This window comes from Terrapene carolina, unplaced genomic scaffold (assembly GCF_002925995.2).
Source record: "Terrapene carolina triunguis isolate 2854851 unplaced genomic scaffold, T_m_triunguis-2.0 Scaffold66, whole genome shotgun sequence".
Classification (NCBI taxonomy): Eukaryota; Metazoa; Chordata; order Testudines; family Emydidae; genus Terrapene; species Terrapene triunguis.
The window spans coordinates 8,390,660-8,409,932 of NW_020664417.1; the positions used below are offsets into that span (position 1 = coordinate 8,390,660).

Genomic DNA, 19,273 nt, shown 5'->3' on the forward strand with positions numbered 1-19,273 from the left:
AAAAAACAGGCAGATCTTGTGTAGAGGTTTTATACTCCATGGGGTTAAAAGCCAAAATTTGCTTGATGATTTTGTGGTGTTCCTCAGACAACTCTGGTACAGCAGTAGGCTTCCTAACACATGCTACAGAATTTCTCCCGTCCTATAGCTAGATCTTAGACCTACTGTACAAGAAGTGTAGACCAGTTATGCAGAAACTTTGTGATTCTGAGGGCCCCACCGGCAGCTCTCCTGAAATGTGAGAGCTATACCTAACTTGTGTTTTTTCTACACAATCTCTCAGTTCTTTTTGCTTGTGGAACCACAATGTTAAAAAATAGTTTTCATAGTACATTTTGGTTGCCAATGTAATATGTACCATACAAATAAGACAGAGACTCTGCCGCAAAGAGCTTCTAATTTAAAAAAATAAAACAACTTTGGTTGTGCCTTTGTGTGTGTGTGTGTGTGTGATCTTATTTTTATTTAGCTTCATTCTTTCTGCCTCCCTCCTGTTCTTCATTCTGATACACTCTTCAACCCCTCCGGAGTTACGCTTGAGCTATAGCTTCCTGTAATAAGGAGCCTCAGTCTTTGGAATTATTTTATATTTTTGTTTCTTATGTTTAGATAGCTTATGCTTTTGGGGTCAGACATGTCTTGGATTTGTTTAGAAAGTGAGCCAAAATTTTACTGTGCTATATAAATGTTTAAATATTTTCTCTGTTAACAAAAAGTTTAACTATTTACTAAGATCTAAACCTTGTTTCTTGAAATCTTATGCTATCTGGGAGTTTTTTAGTGTTAAATATATTAAATGTAGTTTGTGTTTAGAAACACTTGTGCATCTTGCATCTGGACTTTCACTGATTCTGTAAATCTTGACAATGCAGGATATGTATTTGTCTTAATACCAGTTTGGATAATTGGAACTTGTAATGAAGTAACTTTTTAAAAGATCTAGCAATTTTAATCAGTCTGTATTAACTAAATATGATTGGCATCTTAAATTTCCACGGTAGTCAAATTTATGGAATTGTTTTGTTTTATGGCTATGTTAACTTTTAAAGTGAGCATAGGATTTTGTGTGTCATGAGATTTGTATAATGGAGTACAACCTTTGTTTGAAAACAGGTCCCTAGTTTCTTCACTGATGCTGAGAGAAGGTCTGTAATGGCAGCTGCGCAGGTTGCAGGTTTAAACTGTCTGAGGCTGATGAATGAAACTACAGCAGGTAAATTTGATACTTGCTAGAAGCAGACCAGGAATAAGTTACACACTTTTTAAACAGTCTCTTAAAATTGGAAGATTGGATTCTAAATAATCATTACATAACCAATTGCATGTTAGAAATATATAAAGTAACCTACAAAATATTGATAATTTAGCTGTTATGCTTTTCTTTTCTGAAAGTCCAGTTAAAATACTACATCTGTTCTCCACTTTAATAATAATAATAATAAAAAAAGTCTTTGGAAGGTGAGGGGTGTGGGTGGGGTGATTTTTTTTTTTTTTATTATTATTATTATTTAATCATTAAAACCAGGACTGCTACATTCCAAGCACCATGCCACAGAGTGCTTTGTCTATGGTTTGAGACCAGATAGCTCTTCTCAGTAGTATTTAGTTTCAGGGAGATGGATGTGTTGCAGAAAAGATCCTCCCTCCCTCACTCACACACGCGCACACGCGCACAGACACACGCCAATCAGATAGTTATTTTGTCACAAGCTAATATTTAAGAAATGGAGGAAAGATTCAAGTCTGAGGGCAAATAGTTCCTACAAATTAAATAAAATACAAGAAAAATACATCTAGAAGCCATAATCTTTATTCTTTTTTGAGGCCTCAATCCTGTAGGCAGACGCTTAGTCAAATTGGACTCTGTGGGGCCTCAAGTGAGAGCAGATTTTTACTGAGCATACTTAGAAATGACTTCGATTCTATAACTTCCCACAGTCCCCAAATCAAGCCAAGAGTACTAGTCTGCATGCCAGAGTGTGACCATACCATGTTTCAAACTTCATCTGGTTTTGGTGAAGTCCTACTAATGTATGGCTTAAATATATATTACAATAGGGAGTCACATTTTTCATTCATATTTGAAAACAAGAATAATATAAATTGTGTTGAAATGCTGACTACAGTAGTCATGACTGCCCATGCCTTTATTAATAGACCATTAATTCTAAAATTTCATCGTGAAAGATAAATAAGGAATAGTAATTTGAAAAGAAGTTGTGGAAAACTAATTGTTACCAGTTTAGTCCCTCCAGTGATTTTTGGGAATAAAAGAATATTCAGATCTGTTTCTTCTCTATCAACAATGATGTAATGTCTCCCTGTACACTCCAAATTTGTTAGTGTACTTTTGAATTCCTTGCCTCCCCTGGCAACTGGATCCATTATCCTTAATTAACAGGTGCAATAACATGTGCATCTCTTGGTTACGATATGGACATTTTGTCAGTCTGAAATCTGACAAAATGCTTAACTCATAGTCATTATGAAGTCTCCATCCAAATCATATCTTTTTCTCTCCCTCAAATTTAGGTACATATCTTTCTCTGCTTCTTATCCAGCCTGTCTCAGCCTAGAGTCCAATTACAGCATTGGCACAAACACCATTTGTATGAGTGAATAATTTGCTCATTCCAGTTGTCCATTGCTGTATTACAAATTCTTCAGCCAATCTGAGAGCCATGATTGATTACAGCAGAAGGTGGATCAAATTCTCATTTGCCAAAAGAAGGGTGGCTGTGATGAAATGCTTCCATTGTAGGAGAGTCAAAGTAGAGTACATTGTGTGGGACCCAGGTGGAGCAATTTAAATCACAGTGACTTTTCTAGAGTGAGGAGCTGGTGGCAGGGAGCTTGGCTGGAGCAGAGCTGGAGCACTCCTTCCCCACCCTCTCGTGGGGGTGGCCCATGCCCTCCTGGACGTTCTTCCACACCCTGCTAGGGGAGCGTGCCCCACAGTTTGGGGACCACTGTCCATGGCATGTCCTTTTTCGAGTGATGTTCGTGTGGGTGCTCCATTTCAGGTGTCAGTGCATGCCTGAGACAGAGAATTTTAGCAGCAGTGCCTGTCTGGGTTGCACATGCGTAATCCCTGTTTTGCGGTGCTGTTGGCGCCATATCCATCGCAAATGACCTGACCCCCTCAGTTCCTTCTCAGAATGGATCTCCTGGTGCATTCACCTCTGCTACCAACAAAACAATTTACAACCTCCACCGGGGATCAGAACTCATTCAGCCAGATCTATAGCAATTTCAGTAGCTTTTCTAAACAGTGTACCACTCATAGACATATGCAGAGCAGCTGCCTGGGCCTCTGAACATATATTCATAAAGCATTACGCAATTTACCGGACCTTAGGCTCTGATACACTGCTAGGCCTAACAGCACTACCTTCAGTCACTCAGAAAACTCCGAAGCCCCTTCTGTCCACAGAGGGGGCACTGCTCTGCAGTCAAGTGGAGCACCCACAGGGACATCACTTGAAGAAGAAAAGATTATTACCTGATGCAGTAACTGAGGTTCTTCAAGATGTGTGTCCCCATGGGTGCTTCACTACCCACCCTCCTCCCCTCTACTTCGGAATTCACACTATGTACTCTACAGTAAAGAAGGAACTGACGGGGTCAGGTCACGTGTGCCAGATGAGTTGCCAACGGCGCTGTGAGGCGGAGATGGCGCATGTGTGACCCAGATGGGCACTGCTGCTGAAATTCTCTGATCAGCGGCACAGAGATGCACAAACACTTGAAATAGAGCACCCATAGGGGGACACATCTCGAAGAATCTCAGTTACTGCACCAGGTGAGTAACCTTCTCTTATCTTTGTCACTTTAGAACAAAATCATTCGATGTTAACAAAGTGAAAATTTGTGTAGACTGTCAATATATATTATCTCAAGTGAATTTTTGTACAATCCTAATTTTTTTTTAAAGGAGCCTTAAGTTAGGCTTTTTTTTTTTTTTTAAACAAACAAACTTAAATTATTGAAAATTGCTTGAGACTTTTTTTTTTTTTTTTTACAGTTGCACTAGCTTATGGAATTTATAAGCAAGATCTACCAGCCTTGGAGGAGAAACCTAGAAATATAGTCTTTGTAGATATGGGACATTCTGCATACCAAGTTTCAGTTTGTGCTTTTAACAAAGGAAAACTGAAGGTAAGTTTATTTTTACTACATTGTTGCACCAGAGGCAATGCTCTTAATTGGGACAATGCTCAGGAAACCAGTGGAGTGCATTTCGGAATGGTTAAATGTCGTGCCTGGTGTGGGCAAACCTGTTTGTAGTAAATACCGTATATATACTCGTTCATAAGCCGAATTTTTTTAGTAAAAAAGGGAAGCACCAGAGACGGGGGTCAGCTTATGAACGGGTTTAGAGAGGGAGAGATGGGACACAGCCCCTCCCCCCAACAGAGGCAGCACAGCCAGCAGAGCCAGAAGGGAAGAGGCGGGGCCAGAGTCTCTCCGCTTCTGGCCACGCTGCTCTCTCCCCAGCCTCCGAAGCAGCTGCAGCTCTGGGGCTGGCAGGCTGCAGCTGTGCTGCTCGGGCACACACCCCAGAGCAGGCTGCGGCCGTGCCGCCCGGCCCAGCCTACTGGAACATGCTGCGGCTGTGCTGCCCAGTCTGGCCCGCCGGAGCAGGCTGCGGCCGCACTGCCCACCCTGCTGGAGCACCTCCAGCCAGTCCAGAGACATCCTTCCCTGGCCCTCCCCAGATAAGGTGGGAAGGGATGGGAGGATGGGATGGGGAGAGTGTCGGGGTCCCGGGCTAGGGGTGGGGTCATGTGGGGGGTGGTCACGGGTTACCCCCCCCCCCCCCCCCCCCCCCCCCCCCCCCCCCAAATTTCCGCACCAGTTGCTTCCCGGCCCATCAGGGTTAGCAGCTGGCGTGCTGGGACACTTGTTTACCTCCGTGCCTGCGGACACAAGGTATACAAACCATCTCAGCCCGCCAGCGGCTTATCCTGATGGCCCGGGAGCCAAAGTTTGCTGACCCCTGAATTATAGAGTCGGCTTATGAATGGGTCATAAAAAACCAACTTATGATCTAGTATATACGGTATGTATGAAACAGTAGTAACTAATAAAAGCTTTCCTGCATTCTAGTTGTTAAATGACTATCCTTCATGGCATTTCTTCAGCAGCTCACTGTAGAAGGAGAATGTTTAGCCACACACCCAAGGAATCTCTTTGAGTAGAAGTTAGAATTCGAAAGTGTGTGCATGGCCTTAAAGTCCCATCTTTTATAGACCAAGAGTACAATTATCTCATCTCTAACTTGAGAAGTCACAGAACCAACTTCTCTACTTCCTCTCCAGTGTAAATGAAGCTTTGCTGAACTTCCTTGAGAAATGAAGTGGGCTATAGCTGAATTGCACTTTTCCCAGCCATGCATTGAAAGAGAGTGGGGGAGGAGAGTTGACTCTTTGCACTCTAACTTAGGGATGTTTGCTAAGTATACTTAATTCAACAATTTTAATTTTGTATCTGTGAGACTTTCTGCTTTCAAGACTGGGGTGGTAGTGGCTTAATTCTTTTTTATCCTAGACTACATTTGTCTTCAGTAACAAAACACAGTGGCTACAAAAGTTGTGCGAAAAATTAAAGTGCTCTGTGGTCTCAGTTCTTTTTAGATAAATGCCCTAGGCGTGCTGTGCTCTGAACAAGGACATGCATACCCAATGGAAAACTTAAGCAAGAAAGAGTATTAGCAGATTTTACTTTCTCAATGGAATGGCATATTTTTACATAGGGAGATTGCAGCATGACAAGATAAAGATCCCAGTTCTTCCTTCTGTATGTCCAGAACTTCTCAGTTCTATGTGCCCGTAAGCTTCACGGAGTGGAGGGGAACGTTATGGAAAATGCTGATTTGGCAGAAAGTAGAGGATCAGTATATACTTGACACATTTTACTTCTATGCAGATCTTGGCTACTGCTTTTGACCCTTTTTTGGGTGGCAGAAACTTTGACGAGGCTTTAGTAGATTACTTCTGTGGGGAATTCAGGACAAAATATAAACTGAATGTGAAAGAGAATGCTCGGGCACTGCTGCGCTTGTATCAGGAAAGTGAAAAACTGAAGAAACTTATGAGTGCAAATGCTTCTGACCTCCCACTCAACATTGAGTGCTTCATGGATGACCTTGATGTCTCCAGTAAGATGAACAGGTACAGTACTGCATGTTACACTAACTCCAACCAGAATATGGTGGTTTTAGTTGTGCCTGTAACACAATATTTCTTCTTCTACAGAGCTCAGTTTGAACAGTTATGTGCTCCTTTCCTAGCTAAAGTGGAACCTCCTCTAAGAACAGTAATGGATCAAGCTAGTAAGTAGAAGTTAATTCAGGGTACTATGTTTTGTTATCTGGCTCAAAAGAAAAACCGCTAAACCTTTTTAAATACCATAAAAAGTTAAAAGATGCAAAGCTAAGCAATGAAAAGTTAAATGTCAGTTAAGGTCGTCGAGGCAAGCTTAATTTGCCTCCCTTGCCATGTGTGCATTACAATATGGTCTATACTTATGTGATTACATAACTTTTTCTTTAATGGGATTTTTGATTCAAATATGGCACACATTAGTATGTATCTCTGATTTATTGAGCACCATTCATCCAGAACAATGAATGTGGTGGGGTTCTGAGGGGAAAAAATGGAATATAATCATGGAGTTAAGGAGTATCATGCTTGCACTATGGATACAACTGACCAAGAAACCTTAATTCTTGTTTCCTAATTTTAAGTTTGACTTTGCAACCTTTACATTTCTTTTAGCATAGCTTTTTATATGTAACTTGCTTCCTATTTTTCCTTTAATAAAAAAAAGATTACATGATACTGAAATAACCCTCTGCATGAGTCATCAGAAGTGTTTGAAGAGTTGCAGTAGCTGCTTCACAACAATGCTCAGTGGGACTGGGGAGCGTGGTCAGTGCAGATGGAATTATGAGAATTTAGGAGCAAAGCCTGCAGTGTAAGCCCTGCAGCATATGTGAAAACTTCCTTTTTTGGGGGCTAAATAAATCTAGACGGATTTTCAGAGACAGAAAAAGGCCACTCTCTGATCTACCCCTTAAACATATTAAAAGTAAAGGGAAGGAAAAATTGTAAATATCTTTTGTGAGCTGACATAATAAAATGTGACTAGATAAATAATTCAAAAATGAGGAGGGAGAAGAGAGCCTGAAAGCTAAAATACATTTTACAATGTTCTGACAGTTGCCTGAGAGCATATTAGTCATGCCCATATGACCCAAATCCAGCACTGCAACTTTGACCTGAAACCACAAATGCAGATTGTTCATCATGTTTCTTTTGAATGTGTGTGGTTTTTTATTTCTGTATTGCAGCCCAAAAAAGAATCAATTTCACCCAAGAAACCCTATAATTAGATTTGTCTTCAAGTGATTGTCCACATGGATTCTACTTCTGGCACACGTACCCATGCGCACAAGATCAAATTCTCTTGGCCAGCTGCATCCATTGGGGTTGCAGCTGCCCTTGGATGCCCTCTCTCACATACCTTTCCCACCGTTCAAACCTGAGGGCTTAAAGAACGGAGCAGGCACAACTGTTCCTTCTTACTGCCATGGCAGTGAGACAGAACCCCTACAGTGGCTTCATCTCTATGCACTGTGTGACTTTGTGTGTGTGTTTAGTTTTTTCCTCCTTTATACCCGTTGTCTTTAAAAACAAACAAAACCCACAACACGTTTATTAATTTTGGGGATTTCTCCTGTTACTATGGCTGAAACAAAATCACCAGTGTTTAAAACTTGTTCCTTCCTGTCATGTGGCTATTCTGCTCAATGACAGGCATTTGAAGTACCTTGTTTGTTTGTTTGTTTGTTTGTTTTGCCTTGAAGAGGGGTACATCCCTGATAGATGTTTAATCTGTATCTCCTTTTCTTCTGTGGCATCTTGGAGGAGAGATGTCTGTTTTTAAATTCTCTCTTCAGGAGTGCACTGTATGAAAGCCTCTTCAGAACTAGAGGGGGAAAGGGCCTACTAAGCCAGAACAGGCTTCCTCAGCTAGCACTCTTGTGAGTTGAAACTCAGGTTGGACCTCATTGAGTGCCAGCCTACATCACCTTCCCCAGGACCTAATAAAATGAGTCCTAGATCTTGTCAGACTGCTGATCCACAATAGTTTAACCCAGACAGGTCCCTCAGATGCCTTGGCAATATTTGATTATATTATAAATTCAGTACCCATCTAAGACTTCTCTTAGTACCAACATCTGTGCCAGTGATTCTGGCACTGATCTCTGTGTTGCAGATGCTCCTCGAAACAACAGAGCAGTAAGGCAGTTTTGGGCCTCAGGCAGGGGTAAGCACAAAATGGGCCTCCTGGCCCAATGTGGGGAGACAGCCACCCCAGGGGTGAGCTGGTAGGGGGTAGAGTGGACCCTATTCCACTGGGTCCCAGTCCAGGGCCCTAACAGTGGCAGAGTGGTCTGTCACTGGGTCAGCAGGGATCCGCCCGCAATACACTGACCTAGTATCAAGCCAAGGCCCAACCAAACAGTTGTCTAGTTTCCCTTGGCTACTTCCTACCTCCCCGGGGTTTGGTACCTATGTGCTGTAGGTATCCTCCATCTCCCCAGGGTCGGTGGTCAGTGGTAGCCCCAACCACTTGTTGGCACCTCGGCTGGCCTGCGGCCCTGGGAGCTGTGGCCAATTCTCAGGCGGTAACCCCAGCATCACCTCGGTGTCTCGGTCAGGTGGAAGCCCTGGAAGCTTTGGTCAGTCCTCAGGCGGCAGCCCCAGGAGCTCCTCCTCCTCAACGTCCAGCTCCGGCAGCGGGGGAGAAGCGTCTCTCTCCCTGGGCTGCTCCAGCCCAACTGAGCTGCGGGGCAGCCTGCATTTTGTACTTCTGCTTCCTGTCCCGCCCCATAGCTTCCAGCATGGCGGGCGTGACTTTCCTGGCTCTGCAGCTGCCTGGTCTGTTGCCACCTCACTACAGCCATGAATTTGGTAGGGTCCTGCTTACCTTACAGTAACTATATGGTTCTTTAAGATGTTGTGCTCATGGAATCTATGACCCTCCTATTTCACTGCTGCTATGGAATCCTATACCATCTGGCTTCTGTATTGGGGGAACAACTATGGGATGGTTAGGCCCCCTGTGCCCTTTATGCCTTCCGGGGAGGGGAGGGGAGGGAAGTGGGTGAGAGAGTAGCCACACTTAGGCACAGTCCCAATGGACACTGTTGGTCAAAATAATCTGATTTTATGCGTGCATAGGCACATGTACAATAGAAGTGGAATCCATGTGGACAGCCATCTCAAAGAACCACAGTCACTAAGATAAGTAACTTTTTTTTATTCTTGATTTTTGCACTTGCAGCCTGAAACTCCCATAGACTAAAGGAGGGGCAAGGATTTGTTTGACAGTATAAGTCATTGCAATTTAATATAAAATTCTCATTGTACAGTGTTGGTCATTGACCTATCTTCACTGGTTCTTGTAGTGTCTAGATATTCAGTTTGATTTTAAGAACCCCTTGAGTCAAGAGTGAGAATCCAAGGTATGTGATCTCTAGCTATATGCCAAAAAAAAAAAAAGTCAGCTTTGGGTAATTCAAAGCTAACTTTTTTAACTTATGGCCTGAACTGTGTCTTTTCTAGAACTACAGCGTGAAGACATAAGCAGTATAGAAATTGTAGGTGGAGCCACTAGAATCCCAGCAGTGAAGGAACAAATAACTAGGTTCTTTGGTAAAGATATAAGCACTACGCTGAATGCAGATGAAGCTGTCGCAAGAGGTTGCGCATTACAGGTATGGCCGTTAAGATTCTAGTCTGTCATTTCTAGTCTGCTAGAAATTGTTCACTAACCAAAAGTCAAAGAATGCTGCAGCTTAAACAAAACGTCCCTCATCTCAGGATTTAAGGTCTTCATACTAAGTATTCGTTCTTTCTTGCACTGTCGTATTCACTAATCATTTAAACATTTTTTGTAGTTGTCACATTTGGTAATAATTGAGAGTAATGATGGGAAGGATGGTCTTGTGGTTAAAGTACAGGAGTGAAAGTCAAAATATCTGAGTTCTCTTCCTAGTTCTGTCACAGACTTTTTGCACTAATGTGGGTAAGTCACTTCCTTCATCTGTAAAATAGGGGTGTTTACCTCTCATAGTGGCTTTGAAGCTTAATTCAATCTGTTTTAAAACTCATTGAGATCCCTGGCTGGCAGTCACTATAAGCTAAGTGTTACTATAATTAAACTTAAAATGACACTCTAGAGCCTCTCTTCATCAGTTTAACTAAGAAGATAATCCTTAATGAAAGTGACTTAAAATTGCCCCAATGTTAGTATGTGTAGTTCATTTTAAAAACATTTTACATTCTGAGATAATCATGGCCAACGTGCTAGCTTTATAGAAGAGTAACAATGCTAAATTCAAGTAAATATGTTTCTTCACTAAACTATGTGCATAATCAAAATTTGGTCTCTCTTCCAGTGTGCAATTCTCTCCCCAGCATTTAAAGTGCGTGAGTTTTCGATCACCGATGTTGTTCCTTATTCAATAACTCTAAGATGGAAGTCCTCTTATGAGGAAGGAACTGGGTAAGTTTACTTTGAATGTAAAACTACACAAAAAGACTTGATGGTGTGGGAAGATCAAACCTGCAAACACCATAAAATAGCTCATCTAGTCTACCTCTTATACTGTATTGTCATTTAATCATTTTGCCTCTGGAAGTTGGAGTCACGTACCATTTTACTATCGGTTATTTTCAGTCACCAGATGTCACATTGTTCTGATTTGTTTACCATAACTTCGTTAAAATTAACCTTGTATACATTAAACAGCTTTCTACATAGAGATGCATGTAAAATGTAGTATTGTCAAGTTGGTGGTTGAGCTTATAACTCTCATTCTGTCTTCAAACTTCAGTTAAGTTAGAGAATGCAAAATAAGTTTCCAGAGCCAAAGCAAATGCGTATTAAATGTTTCATTTAGTTACTAGGTTTGCATGGATGTTCACAGCTAACATAACAGGGTTTAATATAACTTGATTCATAGTCATTCTATAAACTGTTACTTGTATTTACTTGAACACTTTTTTTATTTCTCTAGGGAATGTGAAGTTTTCAGTAAGAACCATGCTGCTCCATTTTCAAAAGTTATTACTTTCCACAAGAAGGAACCTTTTGATCTGGAAGCATATTATACCCATCCAAATGAAATACCTTATCCTGAACCCAGAATAGGTGAGAACAGATCATAGAAAATATATTTTAAATAATCTTTTGTACACCTTTTTAAAAAAAAGATTCATTCATTTAAAATGGTTTATATAAATCACTGAGCCAAATGTCTTGGCATAGAATCATAGAAATGAAGAGCTGGAAGGAACCTCAGTGTCAAGTCCAGACCCCCTCACTGTGGCAGGACCAAGTAAACCTAGTTCTGTCCAACCTGTACTTAAAAACGGTCAGTGATGGGGATTCCACACCTCCCCTGGAAGCCTATTCCAGAAGCTAACTACCCTCATAGTTAGTAAGTTTTTCCTAATATCTAACTTAAATCTCCTTTGCTGCAAATTAAGTCCATTATTTCCTGTCCTATCCTCGCTGGACGTGGGGAACAATTGAGTCTCATCCTCTTTATAACAGCCCTTAATATATTTGAAGATTGTTGTCAGGTCCGTCCTCAGTGTTCTTTCCTCAAGAGTAAACCTGACCAGCCTTTTAAACTTTTCTTCATAGGACAGGTTTTCTAAACCCTTTTATCATTTTTCGTTGCTCTCCTTTGGACTCTGTCCAATATGTCCACATCTTTCCTAAAGTGTGGCGCCCAGAATTGGACACCATAATCTTGCTGAAGCCTCACCAATGCCAAGTAGAACGAGACAGTTTTCTCACGTGTCTTAAATATGACGCTCCTGTTAATACACTTCAGAATATTAACCTTTTTTGCAACTGCATCACTTCGTTGATTCATATTCAATTTGAAGTTTGAGAACCCCTTTACTAGATGACTAAACTGGAAACTTTTTCCACTTGAAGTCATAGCACTTGGAAGTCTACGGTTCCTGGAATTTATCAAAGTAAGTCAGACTTCTAGTAAATAGGACCTCTCTAGATTGGTCAGACTTGTATGGGTTAAGCTGTCAGGAACAGTGAATGTGGGTCTAGATGATAAATTCAGACATTCTGCTGAATCAACTGGTCTGTCTTCATAGAAAAAGGTTGATACACCCCCTTTGGAGAGATGGAAACTATAGCTTGGACTGTGGATGCAAGTGGTGAGCCTGGGCCATTACCCCAGAGATGCTGATGGCACAGAGAAGTCTAAACTGACATCCAAAAAACTGATGCACTCATTACTTTGGGGGCATATCTCTGTTTGGGATTTGCCTTATATTTGGTCTAAGTCAGGGGTTCTTAAACTTCATTGCACTGTGACCCCCTTCTGACAACAAAAATTACTCCACAACCCCAGGAGGGGGGACCGAAGCCTGAGCCTGCCCGAGCCCCTCTGCCCTGGGTGGCAGGGGTGGCAAAGCCCGAGCCTCACCACTCTGGGCAGGGGGGCCAAAGCTGAAGCTCAAGGGCTTCAGCTTCTGCAACCTGAGCCCCGTTGTCCAGGGCTGAAGCCCTTGAGCTTTGGCTTTGGCCCTGGGCAGTGGGGCTTGGGCTTCAGCCCTGGACCCCAGCAAATCTAAGCCAATCCTGGCGACCCCATTCAAAGGGGGCTGCGACCCACTTTGGGGTCCCAACCCACAGTTTGAGAACCGCTGATCTAGTAGCAGTGCACTCCCTACTTCATCTCCAGTTCAGTTCCTCCTTATCTGTTAAAATTCACTTAGCAGCCATATCTGCTTATCACAATCTAATTGAGAAGACTGTATTTACTCATGACATACTAAAGAGATGTATGAAGTTGTCTAGAGGGGATCATCTGTTTACTAGTTAAAGCTCCAACACCATCAAGGGTTCATAACCAACTCAAATTGGGAAGGCTCTGAGTGAAGTTTGTTGTTTCACCTGTCAGTCAAAATAGCATTTGTTATAGCTATAACGCCTGCTAGAAGAGTAAGCAAACTCGTGGCTGATCTGCCTTCAGTTTTCCATAAGGACAAAGTGATACTCAATTTTTTGGCTAAGGTGATAACTGATTTCTGTCTCAACCAGTTAAGTAATCTGCCAGTGTCCTTTTCCCATATGTCAAAGTTTCACAAACTAGTTGCTAAAAATGCTTTACTTTTCTATCTAAATTTCTTAGTCCTATTTAGAAAGTCAGCAAATTGCTGCGGGGAGGGTTGTTTTTCTTTTGGGGGATAATAAAGGCATTGGGATGTAATTGCATGCCCTGTCTAAGTGGGTTAGGCAGTGTATAGAGGAAAGCTATAAAGTTTTCTCTACTCCTGTCCTAGTGGGAATTGGATTACATTCTACAAGGGCAAAGGCAGCTTCAGTGGGATGCCTTAGGCATGTTCCCATTTTTGATATATTCCCACTTTTACGAAGCACTGTTTGTTAAAGTTAGCATTCTGATCAGGTGATTTATTTTGGTAGAGCAGTACTTCAGTTGCTGTTTGATTAGGATTCTGGATCCCATCTTCCTTGGATGAGAGTACTGCTTTCTAAATTATCACAAGAGTGGGAATGGGAAGAGACAACTTGAAGAAATGAAGGTTACTCACCTTTAACCAGCGTTCTTGAAGGTTGACTATACATTTACATTCCCTATCCACCTTCCCCTCTTCTTTAGAGTCATAATTATCATCTTGGCCCTGAAGAGGGGTAGAAGGATCTGAGATGACCAGAGTACCCCACACCCCTTTCATAGCCTTGCCCTCAGAATGCTCAGGAACAGGGAGGAGAAGGTGTTGGACAGGATTGAGAACACTCTAATGAACACTGATGTGAGAAGTTTGTGCAATTCTGACAGTGGAATCAGCACATCCCATTAATGGAAATGTGCAGAGTCCATCTCAAAGAACTCTGATTATAGACAAGAAACCTTAAAGTTCTTTGTCATTCACTCATCTTACTTGTGCTCATATTTTCTATGCCTGGTCGTCTTAAATCAAATATAAACTTTTGTGAAAGACTGAGCAAAACTTGTTTGGCTCATAGATAGAGTGAGAATGGGGAACGTACTCAGAAGACTTTTCTGTGCACATATAACTAAAGCAGCTGAATTTGAAACTTCATGTCAGTTATCACCAGAGTAGCAGCCATTTGGTAAACTTTCTTGTTGTGTGCAGGTATAGTTTGAAAATAAGGTAAGCAATTAATATCCACATACACGGTAACTATTGGTTTTTTGAGCCATGTTATTGCCTGTGGCACTAGTCACTAAACACTAAACAACTTGCACCTTGAAACTAGTCGGAAGCCAGTACAGGTGAACAAAAGGCGTTGTGTCCCTGGGAAACATGCCCATAATTGAACCAGATTCTGCACTAGCTGAAGCTTCTTCAGTTGCAGCCTTCTTTGTCATTTCCATAATGCAATATTGCAGTGTGCTCTAAGAGGCATAGCTACAGTCTGTATCAAAGCAGAATGGTTGCAATTAGAGCTGAATGAATAATTTGCAGAAAGACTTGATGGAATTTAGCCCCCTCTTCCTGCAAGCAGATTGATTTCTTGAAAGGGGAATGAAGTTGTAAAATTGTCAAAGGGTTAGGTGGTACCACCGTTTTGAGGGCAACTATATTATTTAAAAAAAAAAAAAAAAAAAAGTCTGAAGGAAGATCTAAGAGAATAGGGTGAAGTACAAAGTATATTCCTCCAATCTTCCAGGATTGTAATGTGTTTGTCAATAAGACCTCCAGTGACCTCCGAGCCCAATTCTGTCAGTTTGGGGTACATAGAGAAAGGTACTTCTGTATAGTGTTTTACATGTTAATATCACTGTACAAATTATTGCAATGGCTCATGTAAAGAGATCCTCATTTTACAGTTGGGGAGGCTGAGGCAGATTTTCGAAGTGACTTTCCAAGGTGCCACAGTCAGTGGCAGAACTAAGATTAAAATTGAGGACTACTTGATTCCCTACCCTGTGTGCTCATTTTCTCCATAGATCCATTGCTTCTCACAGAATATAGACTATGGAGTTCTTCACAGGTATATATTATTATATACAGGAGAGACTGAAGTTCCTGCATTTGTTAAAGGAATGTTCTGGGGTAAATTAGACATTGTTCTAGCTACTGAGTTACCCCTTTAAACCTACAAATACTTGTGTTTTGGAGAAATACTTCATGGCCTTTTAAAGTGCGTGGCAGTGAAAGCGGATCTGGGGAATATTTTTGAGGAATGACTGTCCCTCTAGACTTTCCAGAAAACCAGATTAATCCTCATATGCTGCTTGTTTGTTTAGGGCGTTTCGCTATTCAGAATGTTGGTCCTCAGTATGACGGTGACAATTCCAAAGTAAAGGTTAAAGTACGTGTCAATGTACATGGAATCTTCAGTGTGGCTAATGCATCAGTAATAGAGAAGCAAAATGTGGAAGGAGATCACAGTGATGTACCTATGGACACAGAATCATCATGTAAGAATCAAGGCAAAGATGATGAGCTGGTATGTAAAACTTCTCTTGTAATTGCAACAAAAGAACAGAGAATCAAAGATTAAATCGTAGTTAATTCCAGTCTGCTCCTTTTGAGTGATTTATTTTCCCATATTAATCTCATATGTGTACAGCTTTCTATTTAAGTAAGCAGTAATGGTATGTTCAGGGCTACACAAGACACATACCTTTCACTCCCCAAGGAGCTTACAGTGTAAAAGACAAATGAAAATAAGATTCACACAGATACTCATAGAAAGTGTTACATTTTCCTCAAATTTTTTTCTTCTGCTAACAGTTATCAGCATTTTTTAATATTAGCATTGAATGGCAACAATTATGTTGCTTTTGAAGGAAAGATATTTAATGATTTCCAACAAACTTTTATAAAACACTTCATAAAATTAAGTACTTGTTAAATGAAGCTTACTTATGAAAACAGTTCTAGGTTCTGTGCATCTTAATGGAAAATCGCTGTATTTCATCTTTAACTACAATCAACTAAACTTTCATTTGTTTGCATTTTTTCATTTTATATACTTTAACCATGAAAACCTTTAAGTGCAAACTTGCTTGCATGACTGAAAGATGGGGAAATGTTACAGTTTTTTAACAATTTTATGCCATACTTAATCACTGATTCTGAGGAATTGGAATTGTAATCTTTGTGATATACTAGTCAGTGACATAATCCCCATAAGACGGACATCAGCTCAAGTCTTCATCTTAGTTCCAGTACCGCAGCATGTCCTAACCTTAAAAGCATGCAACCCCTGGAGGGCACCAGACTAATCTTTAGGGAGAAGAGAATACGACAATTGCATGACACTGAATCGTCTACGATGCACAACTGCAGACCTGTAACTGTCGGTAAAGCAATGGGCAAGCTTAAACCACCTTTCTTTCCTGCTCCTGATGTGGTCCCGAGAGAGAGAGCCATATGTACAGGACTACAGTCTTAGCTAAGTTAGTCCAAATTTTTGCCTTTGTTCTTGGGATCTATCGCTGGGCTCTGAGAGAGCATGTCCTAACTCCCCAGGAGACTCCAATGGATGTCAAGAGCAGCATGCAGCCTTCTGGCAATAGGAAGAACTCTCCCACTCCTTCTTCACGCTATTGCTAATTTAATTTCTGCCACCTCTAATCTTAACCTCTAATCTTTTCTCCCTTCTGATACTTGCTGCTCTGCCAGCTCTCTAGCCTCTATCTCCAACTCCACCCACATTTTATTATTTTTTTTTACCCTCATCTTACCCTACTAATAGCCAATCGTGGCTCTTGCTTTGCATTCACTATTTTTATACTTGTACCTCAGGTGAAAATAATGACTCGACTTCCTGCTATTCAACTATAAGTTTATTTACCCCTGCCTATTCTATTTATTCCTTCAGTTCTGCCTAAGGAGCTTGCTAAACAATTCCTGTGTTCTGTGACTGTTATGCTTTTAACTCCTGGTGACTGTCTGCAAATTTCCGCAGACCATATTGACCAAGTCAATTAAGAACTTTCCTCCTTTTTTTCCATTCCTGTATTCCTTGTTTCTGAATGAGGTGCCCCTCCTATTATCCATCTGTGACCATTCCTCTTCAACAGTGCTCCTTTCTCTCTGCCTTAAAACATGCTCTTGTGTCCTGCTAACTTAAATTCATCATCCACTCATCTGTCTTACCCACTGACACTTCATATGAAAGATTCGTGAGCATACTGTATTCTCACTGCCTGGACTTCCAATCCAGTCTCCACTCTCTCTTCTCCAGAGAAATTGCTCAAGGTCACAAGTGAACATTTTGAGCCAAGTACAGAGAAGTCTGACTTTATTACAATCTGTGCACTGTTTTTGCTGCTTCTCATTTTGTACTTTTGGCTTCTGCAACAGGGCTTGATGTGTTCTGCTGTTGCTCCAGTATCTCTGGTTCCTTTCTTTCTTGGCATCCCTCAGATTTCTTTTCTTGGTATCCTCCTTTTTTGTTTCCATTATCTGCCTTTTACATTGATGCTTTGTATGGCAGTCCCTCCAAATGTAGCTCTCTATGTTCAGTCTCTTCCCCTCCATTCAAGCTTGCCTCTCCAACTTTGGCACACTTCCTGCAATTCCTGTCATCATATTAAACTTCCTGTTCTCCTCCAAAACTATCACTTCTCTTTATCACCATTTATAACTCTTTTCCCAGTTAGACTCAACGTCAGTGTTCCCTTCCTTTTCTTTTCCATCCAGGCTTTTGCTAAATCCTGATGGTTTCCTTCTTTCACTTCTCTACTCTCTGTCCCTGCTGGTAAAATCTTGGTGTGTGCCTTGATCATAAATTCACCTGGACTCGAGACCACTTCTTGCGTCTCAACATCTCACCTTCTCAAATTGATCTGCCACCTCCCCCACTGTCTCCAAAACGTTGCTGCTCCTATTAAAATAGCCTCTTATTGTCTAAGTGAAGCACGTTGCCTGCCTACTCCTTTAAATCTCTTCTTAAAATCAATTTTCTGTCTTCCAGAAGATTTGTACTAATTTCATTTTCTCATATCCTCTTGGATTTGAACTTGTCTGAATTCAGTTGTGGATATGGGATAGGGACTTGTATAGAAGAAGCCTTCTGTTCCAAACACCTATATTTCCTCCTGCGGTAGTATTTTTCCAGTTTTTCTTGCTTAGTTCATTCAACCTTTGTTTTTATGAAGGTTAGAACAAGTGGTAGAGCAATTAGCATTACATAAGCATAAGGACACTTTTGTGCTCTGATAACTTGAATGGGTTAATATTTTAAACTTACAATATACTTCTCAAGGAGTACAAAAGTGCCTGACACATTTTGAAGACACTTATTAATAAGTAAAATGGAAAAAGTAATGGAAAAAGACATGGCTGACATTTCCATGTAATGTACTATATGTGGAGAATATTCATAATAATAATACACTGTGCTCAATACAAAAGTAACCACTTTTATCCCTAGGCTTTCTTCCATGACAATATTCCTGTTCTTCCTAATTTGTCTTCTGTTTTTACTATGGTGCTTGTCAGCAATTCTCTTTCATAATTGAGGATGATACCCTTGACTCTGAGGATAAGGTTTGTGATGCATATATGTAGTATTCTTATAATTAGCTGTTTCTCTTAAATATAGAGAAGATTCCCCCTTCCCCTCTTTCCAACTGTTGCCTTTGGTAGTCTGTGTGAACAGTAAGAACAATAAGTTGAAAACTTGGTTTCTCTTCTGAAAAGACAAGTCTAAGAACTTGGCCGAAGTAGCCTGCTGCTGCTTTAAAGTATATTGATGCTATTTAGCAAACTAAATTATTTCATGCTTATAATGCTTGCAGAATATATGCTGGTGCCTAGAGTTTCACAACAAATCTTATTAACATATAGGGAAATAATTGAGTTAGTCCATGTGCATTTTTGTGTTGCTGTCAGTTTCAGTTACTAAAGAGAAATTTAAAAGTAATTCACTTTGCACTTACATGTATGCTAAGTAACTTTCCTTTAAGTACAGTATGAAAACTTAGCAATCTACTGATACTGAACTTGCCACTTAAAATTTAAAGGATTCATTTTAAGCAAACTGAGTAAATGTGATTAGTAAGTAAATATGCATTTTGAATTCTAGAAACAGTATTAGTCATTTTTCCTATATATTAGTGCTATATAGCTTTGCTTTCATTGGCTATCGCTTCCCTAATATTAAAAACTGAAAAATCTTCAATAAATTTACATGCATTACAACCACAAACAAAGGG

At 40.7% G+C, this 19,273-nt stretch overlaps 1 protein-coding gene across 2 annotated transcripts in view; it reads left to right on the forward strand.

Moving 5' to 3' along the window:
* The window catches only part of HSPA4L (heat shock protein family A (Hsp70) member 4 like), a 47,703-nt gene that overhangs the window by 17,556 nt on the left and 10,874 nt on the right, over positions 1–19,273 (forward strand). Inside the window, exons 5-13 of one of the 2 annotated variants that reach the window (XM_024211451.2) lie at positions 1,114–1,213; positions 4,025–4,158; positions 5,929–6,173; positions 6,258–6,334; positions 9,636–9,787; positions 10,472–10,578; positions 11,093–11,226; positions 15,350–15,552; positions 18,558–18,605. In XM_024211451.2, coding sequence (XP_024067219.1) covers positions 1,114–1,213; positions 4,025–4,158; positions 5,929–6,173; positions 6,258–6,334; positions 9,636–9,787; positions 10,472–10,578; positions 11,093–11,226; positions 15,350–15,552; positions 18,558–18,605 — 1,200 coding nt within the window. The remainder of the gene's footprint in view (positions 1–1,113; positions 1,214–4,024; positions 4,159–5,928; positions 6,174–6,257; positions 6,335–9,635; positions 9,788–10,471; positions 10,579–11,092; positions 11,227–15,349; positions 15,553–18,557; positions 18,606–19,273) is intronic. The other variant, XM_024211452.2, reaches the window with a different exon arrangement.